The 11378-nt window shown below is 40.0% G+C and overlaps 1 protein-coding gene across 1 annotated transcript in view; it reads right to left on the reverse strand.

The window, feature by feature from the left end:
• The window catches only part of LOC136678345 (collagen alpha-1(XXVII) chain B-like), an 87505-nt gene extending 76127 nt beyond the window's left edge, over nucleotides 1–11378 (reverse strand). Inside the window, exons 1-3 of the mRNA XM_066656369.1 lie at nucleotides 10862–11378; nucleotides 7820–7890; nucleotides 1053–2347 (exon numbers count right to left, since the gene is read on the reverse strand). Coding sequence (XP_066512466.1) covers nucleotides 1053–2347; nucleotides 7820–7890; nucleotides 10862–10914 — 1419 coding nt within the window. The 5' untranslated portion in view covers nucleotides 10915–11378. The remainder of the gene's footprint in view (nucleotides 1–1052; nucleotides 2348–7819; nucleotides 7891–10861) is intronic.

Below are 11378 nucleotides of genomic sequence, written 5' to 3' on the forward strand. Positions count from 1 at the left end.
AGCCTGCCATCTGGCTACCATAAGACACAGTCTAGGGAAGGAAAATATGATCTACATGCCATAGTTGATGGTCTGTCACAGGCTGAACATAGCTTGTTATCATTTTAAAAACTGTTTAAACATTTCACACTGTAAAAGAAATTCAGTATTTGAACATTGTACTGTCCTATGTTTTCAAGAGCAACTCCCTCAGCAGGTGCTCCTTATTCAACGAATCGTTTTATGAGCACAAAGGGAGTAACCCTACAGCTCTATATAAACTTTTAGGATTGAAGTCTTTTCCTTTTGAATCTATTAAGTGACAGTCAGTATATATATAAAATCTGTCAAACATGTTATTCTCCTGAAAGTATGGACTAAAATGCTCCTCCCCTTAACACAGTTTAATACACCATAGCAGGAAAGCGCAGTGATTTATATATACTGTTATATAATTAATAATTCTGCTAATACTTAAAGAAATAAAAGATGACAAAATCAAACTAAATACAGAGTAACTACTATCTGATTGCTGCATATTAAAAGTGGTATCAGCATCGCCAAAACCTCAGCACTTTAGCAGCGTCTAAGAAGCTATGAGTTAAATAATTAAAGTCACTTGTGGTGGAAATCTTTTAATATCATCTGTAGGTATGCTAATGTTTACAATGTTTTCTTTTACCTTTGACCCCGTCTTAAAACTGATCCACTGCCTATGAACTCTCACATTCTCTGTAAATAATCTATTGCTATGACGAAAATCCTGCAGAGCATGCATTCAAAGACTGACAAAGATTTTCTACGTGCCAGACTATTTCAAACCAGATCGCTAGAAAGGAAACTTCACATAAACCTGCACTGGTCTCATTTCTCTCCATTCATACTGAAAATCTCAGGAGTCCTAATTTTCAGTATAACAACAGTCCTTGTTACGTTTTTGTGCCATGTATATAATTAGTGAAACTAGTCCTATTTCATATATGTATTAGCGTAAACATTTAATATTAGTATCAGCCAACATAGCATGGCATGCGTAGGTTTTATTTCTAAGGAGGTTAATCATAACATCTTACCGGTGGTCCTGGTTCTCCTTTCAATCCAGGTGATCCAGCTAAAAGGGAAAACTGAGTTGGTTCCATGTCAAAGGTTTGGAAACCATCAGTGGCCGCAGGGGTGACTGAGATAAAAGTGGTTTTCTCTGAGGACAAAATGGTTGTCACTTCTGGCACAGATCTTTTCACAGTTACAGTGGTCACTTGCTTCTTTGAAGAGGGTACGAGGGTGTAAGTGCTAGACGGCCTTGACTTGGTAGGTGCAGAAGGTGGGACACTTGGCTTTTTTCTCGTTGGCTTGGCTGACAGGGACATGCTGTTCCCTTTGGATTTCTGGGTTTTAGTCGTTACCGTAGGGACATTCTTGGTGGGGCTACTGGGTTGTGTAGCTTTGGGAATGGTTGGTTGTGCACTGGTCCGAAGAGGGGCAGTAACCACAGGTGTTTTGATCTGTACCGGAAGTTCGAGAGTTGGTTTGATGGTCCTTGGGGGCACAGTTCCATGTACTGCCAAGGAACCAGTCCGTGATGTCGCTTGGATTGAAGAATTAAGACTGCCATGGCTTTCAGACTTAATCCTTGTCTTACCACGTGTTGGAGACAGACTAGGGGTAAAACCTTTGTTGACAAGCTCAGTTACAGCAATGGGGGTCTGAAGGGTGACAGAGATATTTGGATCCAGGGGTAAGAGCGGTAAAAGGGGTGCAAGGTGTGGTCGGTAGGTGTCAGCTTCCCTGCATTGTTTTTTAATGTACTTACAATAGTTGTGAGCTGCCTTGGCAGAAGGATGAATCTCAAACTGGCAGACTGCTCCTTCAAACTGCACAGAATTGTGGCTCATTTTACCCAGAAGAAAGGAGCCTTCCGGATCCAGAGTTTCCTCATTTTTAAAATGCAAATTTGCATGTACACTTGTCTTCCCACAAGAAGTATATAAAGTAACCTTTTGAGATTGGAAGTCCAAAGCCAGGTTGTGCCACTGGCCATTGTGGACGTCGTAATCAAAATGTACAGAGTTCTTTTGGCCCACATATACTACAATTTTCCCAGGGATGAACTGCACCCCTAGCTGAAGTCTCTTCCTCTTTGACACCACAGTGAAGAGGGAGGCATTGTTGATGCGATGAGAGCATACACTGAGTATGAGAGTGAACTCTGTGCGCAGTGTTGGCAGCAAAGAGCTCACGGGCACCTCGATCCGTGCACGCTGGGTGAGAATGACTCCTGATTTGAAAGGGATGACACCCTGTGGAGTGGAGCGTGTCCCTGTGGAGGGTTTCTTTCCAACCAGGCCCAGTTTCTGGAGGATATCCACATCTGGGGGGGGAGAAAAAAGCAGAAGGGTCCAGACATTACACAAAAGACCAGAAATATTAATATAGCATAACATCTCACAAAATGTACCAGGTTTTTGCTTATTGTGAAAGGATCACAGCTGCAACTCAAATATACGGACCTTAAACCTATTTAAAGCAATGGTTCTGGAATGGTTCTTGGTCTGGGCATCTGATTCTAGGATAGGTGAATAAGCTTTGCATTACATAGAAGCTATTCACAGCTTTTGGTGGACTTTTTACACTTGCTTATTATTTACAAGACTAGTTCTTCAGAAGACCATAGACTTTAGGGAATCGAATGTGGTCTTAAAAAAAAAAGGACCCTACTTGGGGCATTCATTTCATAGCTTTTAAAAAGAACACAAACAAATAAGTGAGTAATATTAACACTGCTGAAGCTGCAATGAGTTTTACACAAGCACAAGGGAAGAGTGATATATTTAAGAGAACATCAGTGTCTGAAATAAATCCAGTTTGTTCCACTACACATTTGTAGTATCACTGAACAAGGTTCTAATAAAATGTCAAACGGAATCCACATATTCTGTACTTCAACAACAAAAATGAGACACTAGATCTCCAAGGTTACAGAACAATACTATATCCAGGGGAAAGCAATAATTGTTCTGAATGTCCTTGCACCATTCCCTCATTTAAATGCAAATGAACCAAAACATTTCTGAATAATAAGCACAGTGGAACAGCCAGTATCATCCATCTTAAGTCTGGCAATTCTTTGACCCCAGTAGCATGTTACCCACAGACAATAAAAAAAAATGTCATTATGCCTAATCAGAGCCGATGACTACCCAAAAGTATCATGGTTAAAAGAAATCCGGCTAAAAATTGGCAGTTGCAGATTACCCTCTGTGAGGCTAAATGAAAAGCACATGGCAAAACACTGTCAATGAGCAGGCCCATTCGTGCTCCATCGGCTCTGAGCCATACATCACTGTCCAACCTTAACAGGCAGAAAATGGTCAGGAGATTATGTAACAGATATACGTGTCTGTGTCTGAAAACCTTTAGAGAAAGTACCACAGGAGAGGCAGTAATCATGTCTATGGAAAAGAATAGAGCTTTGCTGAGTGTGCAAAAAAAAAAAAAAAAAGCGAGACAGACTTAAATAAGGCCTACCACAGTGGGAGCCACCCGGGAGACCTTGGCCATTTTTAAAGCAGTGACAAGTAACAAAGTTTGGGCAAAGAACAAGGAACAAAGTAAGAATATTGAACTAACTAATATATATATATAAAACACACACACACCACAGCTGAACCATTTATAATTTCCATGTTGAATATTTGGTGAGAACATTAACATTGCCATAAAACAAACAGATGAATGTCTCTGCACTGGAATGTGCCATGTCTGCAGTTATAATTTAGCATACGTAAGCATTTTAACCATGACCAAATGATGATTTGTTTACATTTATGATCGATTATGAAGTGACTTCTGAGATGGCAGACAAGTACTATGTGCTAGAAAGAAACACCTGATGTCCATTTAGAAAACAATCCATCCAGATGCCTAATAAATCAGACGTGATTGTGAAACTAAAACTTGGAGCCCTGGAGTTACACCTCACGTAGCAATGGAACACGAGTGGGGATCGGCCAGTCATGCTACATTCAGAACAGCTCTCAGAGCTCTGTCTGAGTGAGTCATGGATGACACGAAATGTTGGGAAACTCTGAAGGCCCTGCAGAAAGAGGAGAGCATCTGGGCTGCAGGTCCAGCTGCAGACATTGATGTTCCACAGAGACTAGACTGTAGATGCGCTTGAAAGAAGACAATGCAGCATCAGAACTGAGTAGCTGCTCCAAGTCCCAGAAGTCAAACCAAAACAGAACGAAAGCTAATAAATCTTCAGTCACTGACCTATAAGGCCTTTTTTCTGTCAGAGCCAAGCACTCTTCGGCCCTGAACCATGCATAAGTTGAAGGTGAAACGTCATAAACTGTAAACTATATGAAATCAAAATTAAGGCCAGCAATGAGAGAAACATTCCAGAAACTCCCTGGCTGTAGCTTACAAAGACGGTCTGATCATAAGTCACTCAGGGTTTAAGGGGGAGGGGGGTGGGGGTTACTCAGAGAGATCCTAGTCTGGAGTGGGACAGCGTGCTCTATGAACTATCCCACACATGGAAAAACCATCAAACATGCTCTCTAAGCAGAACAAAACCATCTTTCATGAAGTGCTGCTTAAAACACAATCGCTAACAGTGAAAGCTTTTTAATTCTGTTAATTGCTGTCAGCGAGCAATGAGCCGGACTTTCCATCAGAGCTTAAAGAAGCATTTGAAGGACGCCCTGAACTTCACTGTAGCTGGCAACGGGTTATACATGCTGATGACAATGCAAGGCTCACAGAGCTCTGACAGCTGGGGAAGTGTCTTTCTTCTCATGTGGTCAGTCATGTGACCAGCCGAGCCAGCAGTATGCAGCTGACAAGAAAACGTATTGTTCCTTTGTTATCTGAGACTGCAGAGCATACGAAGGAGCATGTACAAGATAAAAAGTATTAAGGGATGTTAGACACAATACGCTTGTTCTAATGGATGAAGCGATTCCACATGGGAAACACAATGACATGACAGAACCTCAGTGGGTGGCTGGAAGTCCATTAGGTAGCCTGAAGTACTCGACTAATACAAACATGAGCATGGCAAATGCACCTCTCAAATGCCTAAGTAGGTTCTAATCAATCATATATCAATCCAAATATGTAGACATGGCACATTCATATAGGCCTACATTCTAGTAGACTACATAAGTGCGATGACTGAACTGAAAACATACTGGCATATGGCAAAACATAACCAATGCTTTTATATATGAAGAAAGAATATATAAAAAAGTAATCTTAATTTGTCTTTGGCTTCTTTATTTAAGTTTTTTTTTAATTTAAGCCTTAAAATAGGGATATATACACCTTGAAACAGATTTTTCAGGGGCACACTTCAAACAAAAACTATGAACAGAGTATTGTGAATCAGCGGCAAGATGGCGGCACAAGCGACCAAGTAAGTTTCATGTAGTTTCACTGCATTTTGTCCCTTTACCTCATAACAAGCATAAAACATTGCTAATGTTTTGCCAATGTCTCAGTATTACCAGTTCCACCTTATATGGTGAAGAGAAAAAAAAAAAACAATGAATAAGCATCTGAATTCAGCTTCATATAACAAAGAGTTAGAAGTACGGTGGGAAATTAGCACATTGCCAAATTGTTAACCTGCCACTGTGGCTTGTGGCTTGGTCAGATTTATTTGCCACTTCATAAATTCACTTGCATTTGGCCAGGAGCGGGTAAATTTGATCAACCCAAAAGCCATGGTGGAAAGCAGACCAGTCAGAAGTGTCATGCTCCAGACATTCCCAACAACCACAAATGGCTCAAGGCCCATGCATATACGCCACCAACAAGAAGGCACTAGACGTAGGGAAATCATGTTTGTGATGCGAACAAATGTCCAGGAGTAATGCTGGGTATCTCAGTCTTCAAGAAAAGCAGCACATAAGTGATATCAGTATATACTGTGTTTGAGACAACAGATATACAACAAGGGAAGGTATGGTGTAGTCTTATAATGGAACAGTTTTCAAATCCTGAGGCACGAAAGGCACCACAGGTGCTAAATAACGAGTGTATAGCCAAATGAAAGTAGCAGTCCAGTCCATCCAGTCCAGTCAACAAACTATGAATTCACAGCGGTTTGTGAGTATTACTCTATGAAAAAGGCTCAGGAAGACACTGAGGGGTAACAAAACCCCATAACGCACTCGCTACTCATGATGTGGTGGTCTTGAATCTTTAGTGTTTTTTTGCAGGCTGCACCTTAAAAGTGGTCTCTTGCTTGCATGACTAAAAATTAAATCATAAATCAAATGACAATATCTGTCAGAATATTTATCTAATTTATTGTGGGCTCAAAAAAAACTGTGACTGCAAATTGGTGGCAATAAAAAACACACGTCTGGTCAAATGTTTATTCCACCAGCAACAAATTTAATTGGTGAGAAGTGGTTGATAATATATGATTGTGTAACATTTCAGAAGGCATCGTGACCTATGTTAAAGTCCTGTATCTCTGATATTGCTGCAGACTGGCAGCAGAGCACTGCTTAAAGCTGCTTTTTTGTGCTCTTGTGAGAAAACACCTAAAAACAAGGGGTAAGGGGAAAAATTAAGAAATGGGATTCACCCTAATCAACGCACTAAGCCAATTAGGCAAGATCAGACCAGGGTGTTTCAGATCTCGCCAAATTATTAAGTGCCCATTTCAAGTGTTGTTAATTCACAAGGTAAAATCCAAACCAGAACATTTTAATCATGCCCAAACACGGTTTGCCATATCTTAAGGAATCCTTCAATATTGTTACATAAGATGTAGGTTGATTTTTCCAGAGAGAGTATTCTCCATACTTCCTTTTACCAACTACTTCCTTTTGCCTCCATAATGTCAGAGCAACACCCACTTGTGGTGAGCAGAGCAATGCAACATGAGTTAACGCAGTGAGAAAAAGTATGAGTGGAAAACAAAGTATTCTAGCTATTTTTGTGACCAGTTGTTGTCAGGGAAAGCTTCATTCCATGGATCGAATATCAGCTGCACATTTCAAACATCTGCAATATTGTTATTGTAAAGGTCAATATTGTGGTAACGATGACCAAACAATATACTGCCCAGCCATATTTTAAACAACGCACCGGTAAATATGTCTGAATGGATACACTCATTAGTACAAAAGCCTAGAAAATCCAGGTTGGCTTTCTTACTTGCCATCCGAATTTCAGCACAAGCCTGATTTCAGATGAGCCAATGATAGACAAATGGCATATCAGTGCTGAAGTGAAGGCTTTTAAAGCTCCAGAGCTAAGCAAACAGACTCACAGCAGACCTGTCTCAGTGATCTGAGGATTCTGTATAAATCAAATAACTGTTAGCTCTGGCAAATACAACCCACCTTAGTCTACAGAAAAAAACAGTAGCACTGGCTGTCTCTGTAACCTCCAATTCGTGGAAAAGTTTAATAAACTTGTAATATTAGAGGTAGGCTTATTTTAATGATCTCATCACTGTCCATCATGTGTCATTTAACTTTGTTACCAGGAATAAAGGCCAAGTTCAGGAGGGAATAATCAAGCCTGATTGTGTTTTCATTTTATTCCTAGTATGTTAACCCCTTCCAAACTCACATATAAGTAATTATAGGAAAATTCATAGTAGACCTTGACTAATAATCCTTACTCATAACTACAAAATAAATGTGGAGTTCACCATGTCCAAAAACGTATTTTGAATGACTGAATACAAAGTGCTATATTCTGCTATTTAAATGACTACAAAACTTATGTAAACAGATTTATGTAAAATGTTAAAATAGAAACACAATGCATGATTTAAAAAAAAGAAAAAAAGAGAGACAAGGAGAGATCTTACCTTCAAACTGTACTTGTGCCAGCCCCAGATAGCAAGTACAGCAGAGGAATGTGCAGAGTAATAAAGTTCTCCTGTAAAAACAAACAAACGAGTTATTCGCTGGACAGGAATGATCCTAGATAAACTCTGACACTTTTTAAAACACTAAATTAACACTCCATCTGCTTCAGTCTCTCCGAATCTCAAGCCGCAAATGATAGTCATTTCTCTCCCTTGTCTTGCAGGCCAGTAAGCTAAAATAAAACATGCTGAATATGCAAATTCTGAACCACAACAGACTCTAGGATTTCAGCAAGTCTTAGACCTCAGGCAGAGACCAATGCCAAGGAATTTAACTGTAGATCCTCTGTATCAACAAACTGGAAATTGGCATTTAGGAAACTTTAAGAGAATGTCCTCAAACTACTGTCCACTCTAGTGACTGCCAAAAACCATGACATCCAGTACACAAATCACTCAAATGCAACACAGTACAAACATTTAGGCATACAACAAAAGCTACAGTCAAGCTAGCAATCATATCTGGCGTCGGGAAAACAATTCAGGAATTTCCAAACAGTACGAGTCATACGATGCAAACCTCTTGGCTTCAGTGTTCCATACAATAACTCGGGAGTCTAATATTTAGTCACATGTGTGCATTTGACCCAAATGAGAACCCAGATGTTTATGATACATCCGCATGCACGCTGGGCAATGAATGAGAAACACTTGTAGAGTTGGACTGATAATATGAAGCAAAATTAAAAATCATAATGTGATGATTTTTCATGCAAAACATAGTACCAGGGAGGGTCTTTGGGCTGACAGAGATTTTAAATTCAATGACAAGTGGGTATGATGGGAGTTGGGGTAAAATCATTATATAACAGGATACTTATTAAATTCAACATGCTAAGTGACAATCTAAAATTTCAAGTGTCATAAAATGAAAAATAAATGACATGATCTGACAAGTTAAATAAAAAATTATTTTAATTTCAGAATGACATTAATTGCTAAATCCCCAAGCTACAAAGCAAACTGAGTTATTCTTAAATCATAAGTTATGTAGCCTACATTTTTGGACCTACTGCTGGGTAATAGTAATTGTTTTGTATAACTCACCCACACACTCAACTAATGTCACACTGTCAGTCAACAAACATGATACTGTGCCGTCACACTGGACACTTACCTACTCAGCTAATACAGCCCACAGCTGGGCACTAGGATGCTAGCAGCAGGTGTCTCTGGAAACAATGCCTTTAAAAAGAGCCTAATAAAACCCATGGAAAGTCACAGAGGTCAAGCTGCGCAAGAGGGACCAACAAGCGCTACCTAGCTGCCGATCTCTCCCAAGTGTCCAGAGCACACGCTGTTCCAGGCTGCGCCGCAGCAGGACGCATTCGTCCGAATTGCAAACCTAGTCACTCTCCAGGAACACTCTCCAAGAATACTGATCCACCTGCCTTCAGGGCCCGGAGCATATGGTGCCAGAAGCAGGAGCAGCTTCAGCAGCAGCAGAAGGAGCTATTCCTACTCTAAAGCTCTCACAGCTGTTGCAGCTCTCAGAGAAGCCAGATACTTATCAGATGCTCAGAATCCAGAATCTCAAGATCCTCCCTGCAGGTCAGCCCTTCCTAACCTATCAGCTAGAAAGCCAAGAGGAGGCAACCTGATGTGCACTTCAAGTGGCAGTGACCTAGTAAAAGAGCAGGCTAATGCTTTACTTACAGTTAATCAATTCACTTGGCGTAATTATCAATAAATCCACATGTATTTCCATGAGTGCATTTGGTTTCAGTCTCTAATGTGTCTACTGAGGCTCACACTGGAATAGTCAGCATGCTTATGAATGAGAAAAAGCCAATGGCATATGTCTTTCCATTCCATTGGCATGTTGAGTTTTTGTAGCTATATCCTCGTGCATACTGTATTAATTTCCCTTTCATCCTCAGTAATTTCCTTGAACAATCTCATCCGCATATTCTCACAAGATAGCCAATAAGAAGACAACACTGCTATAGTTTCAAACTTCTCAGCCACATGTAACAAAACCCGTGCTTAAATTATATGTCATGATGGTTGTGGTCTATTTCATCAACCCCTTAATGGACCAGAGGAATATGAGCAACATCAATTGCTGCTAGTATTACATTCAGTTTTCCATATTATCTCTATGAAAAAGTGTGAAATAAACAGCATGTGCACTTCATACTATGGAAAAAGATTGATGAACATACGAAAGTATGAAGTCCTTCCATTCCACACACTGGAATAAGAGAAGGTTTACACACAATATATACCTACATTTTATTCAGTGTTGTGGATTTGAATCCATTAAAACTGCCAGCTGCTAATGAATGGACCAACAGAAAAATCTGTTTTAATTAAATTACACTTAAAATCAATGATTTTCCATCTACACATTTTTTTAAACAACAGCAATGAAATATTAAATGATTAATAGTAATAACTGTATTAGATGTCCATAGGTTAATTTCTACATTTTCGTCATTATCAGTTATTTTCACGAAAAATATCGAGTATTAATGATCGGCCCTCGCTTCACATATCGGTGCATCCCTACAATGTTCATATGGATGTGTGTCAGGTGAAGGTCCTGATGTAGGGAAACTAACCGACAACAGCACACAGTTCACGTAATTTTTAGACATAGGTATTAATTACTAATAGATAAAAAAAATATTTGAAACAACTACTTTTAGAAAAATGTAAGAATTTTACCTCAGACTAAGAGGTCGGAGCTTTTCTTCGTACGATAAACTGACAAAATGTGCGAGACCTGCGGGGGCAGTCTGGCTAAAGAGGCTAAGCTACATCCATTCATTCATTCAATACAAACTTTACAGTACTTGTCAGTGGTTAAAAGCGTTCTACTTTCTCATTCAGCAGCTGAGGGAGAATAAATATGTCTGACTACAAAGTAATATGAGGAGAACGCTATGAAACGGGGATATATTACACACTATAGAAGTCAAGAATGTAGATAAATGTTAGAGTAGAGGTTTTAAATCGTGTTCTTTCAGAGTTACTCACCCCCCGACTCCAGCTGGTTTGAGTTTGGAGTACGGGGCATTTTCCGTCTCCATCGCGACTACTTCATTCTTTCTTGGGAGTGTTTGTCAAGACATGACAGGCTTAGGTAGAATATTTCCATTCCAGAAAAAACAGCTCGAAAATGATTATTAAAATTACCGAGGCACAAACAACGGTAAAAGTGTGGACACTACGAGTCGTGCCCCTTCCCAAGTGCCAAAGCAAACCCTTGTTCCTTCAGGAGATGAGCAACAACACGCCGCGAAACGAAGGACTCCATTTGAGAAACATGCCGTTAGCCGCTGGTGAAAAAGCTCGGAAGAGTTAAGTCCAGTTCAGTACAGCCATGACTCTCTGAGTTGTAAAACAAGAGCCTTGCGAGAGAGCCGCTAAAAGACTAAGGAGCCAAGTAAGTTGAGGAGGAACTCTGAGGAAATTTCAGGACACAGTGAAGCACACCTCCCTCTGTCGCCCTCAACTGACTCTGAGAGAAAGACACAGCTCAGTTTGTGACAAG

The sequence above is a fragment of the Hoplias malabaricus genome, chromosome Y, assembly GCF_029633855.1.
Source record: "Hoplias malabaricus isolate fHopMal1 chromosome Y, fHopMal1.hap1, whole genome shotgun sequence".
NCBI lineage: Eukaryota > Metazoa > Chordata > Actinopteri > Characiformes > Erythrinidae > Hoplias > Hoplias malabaricus.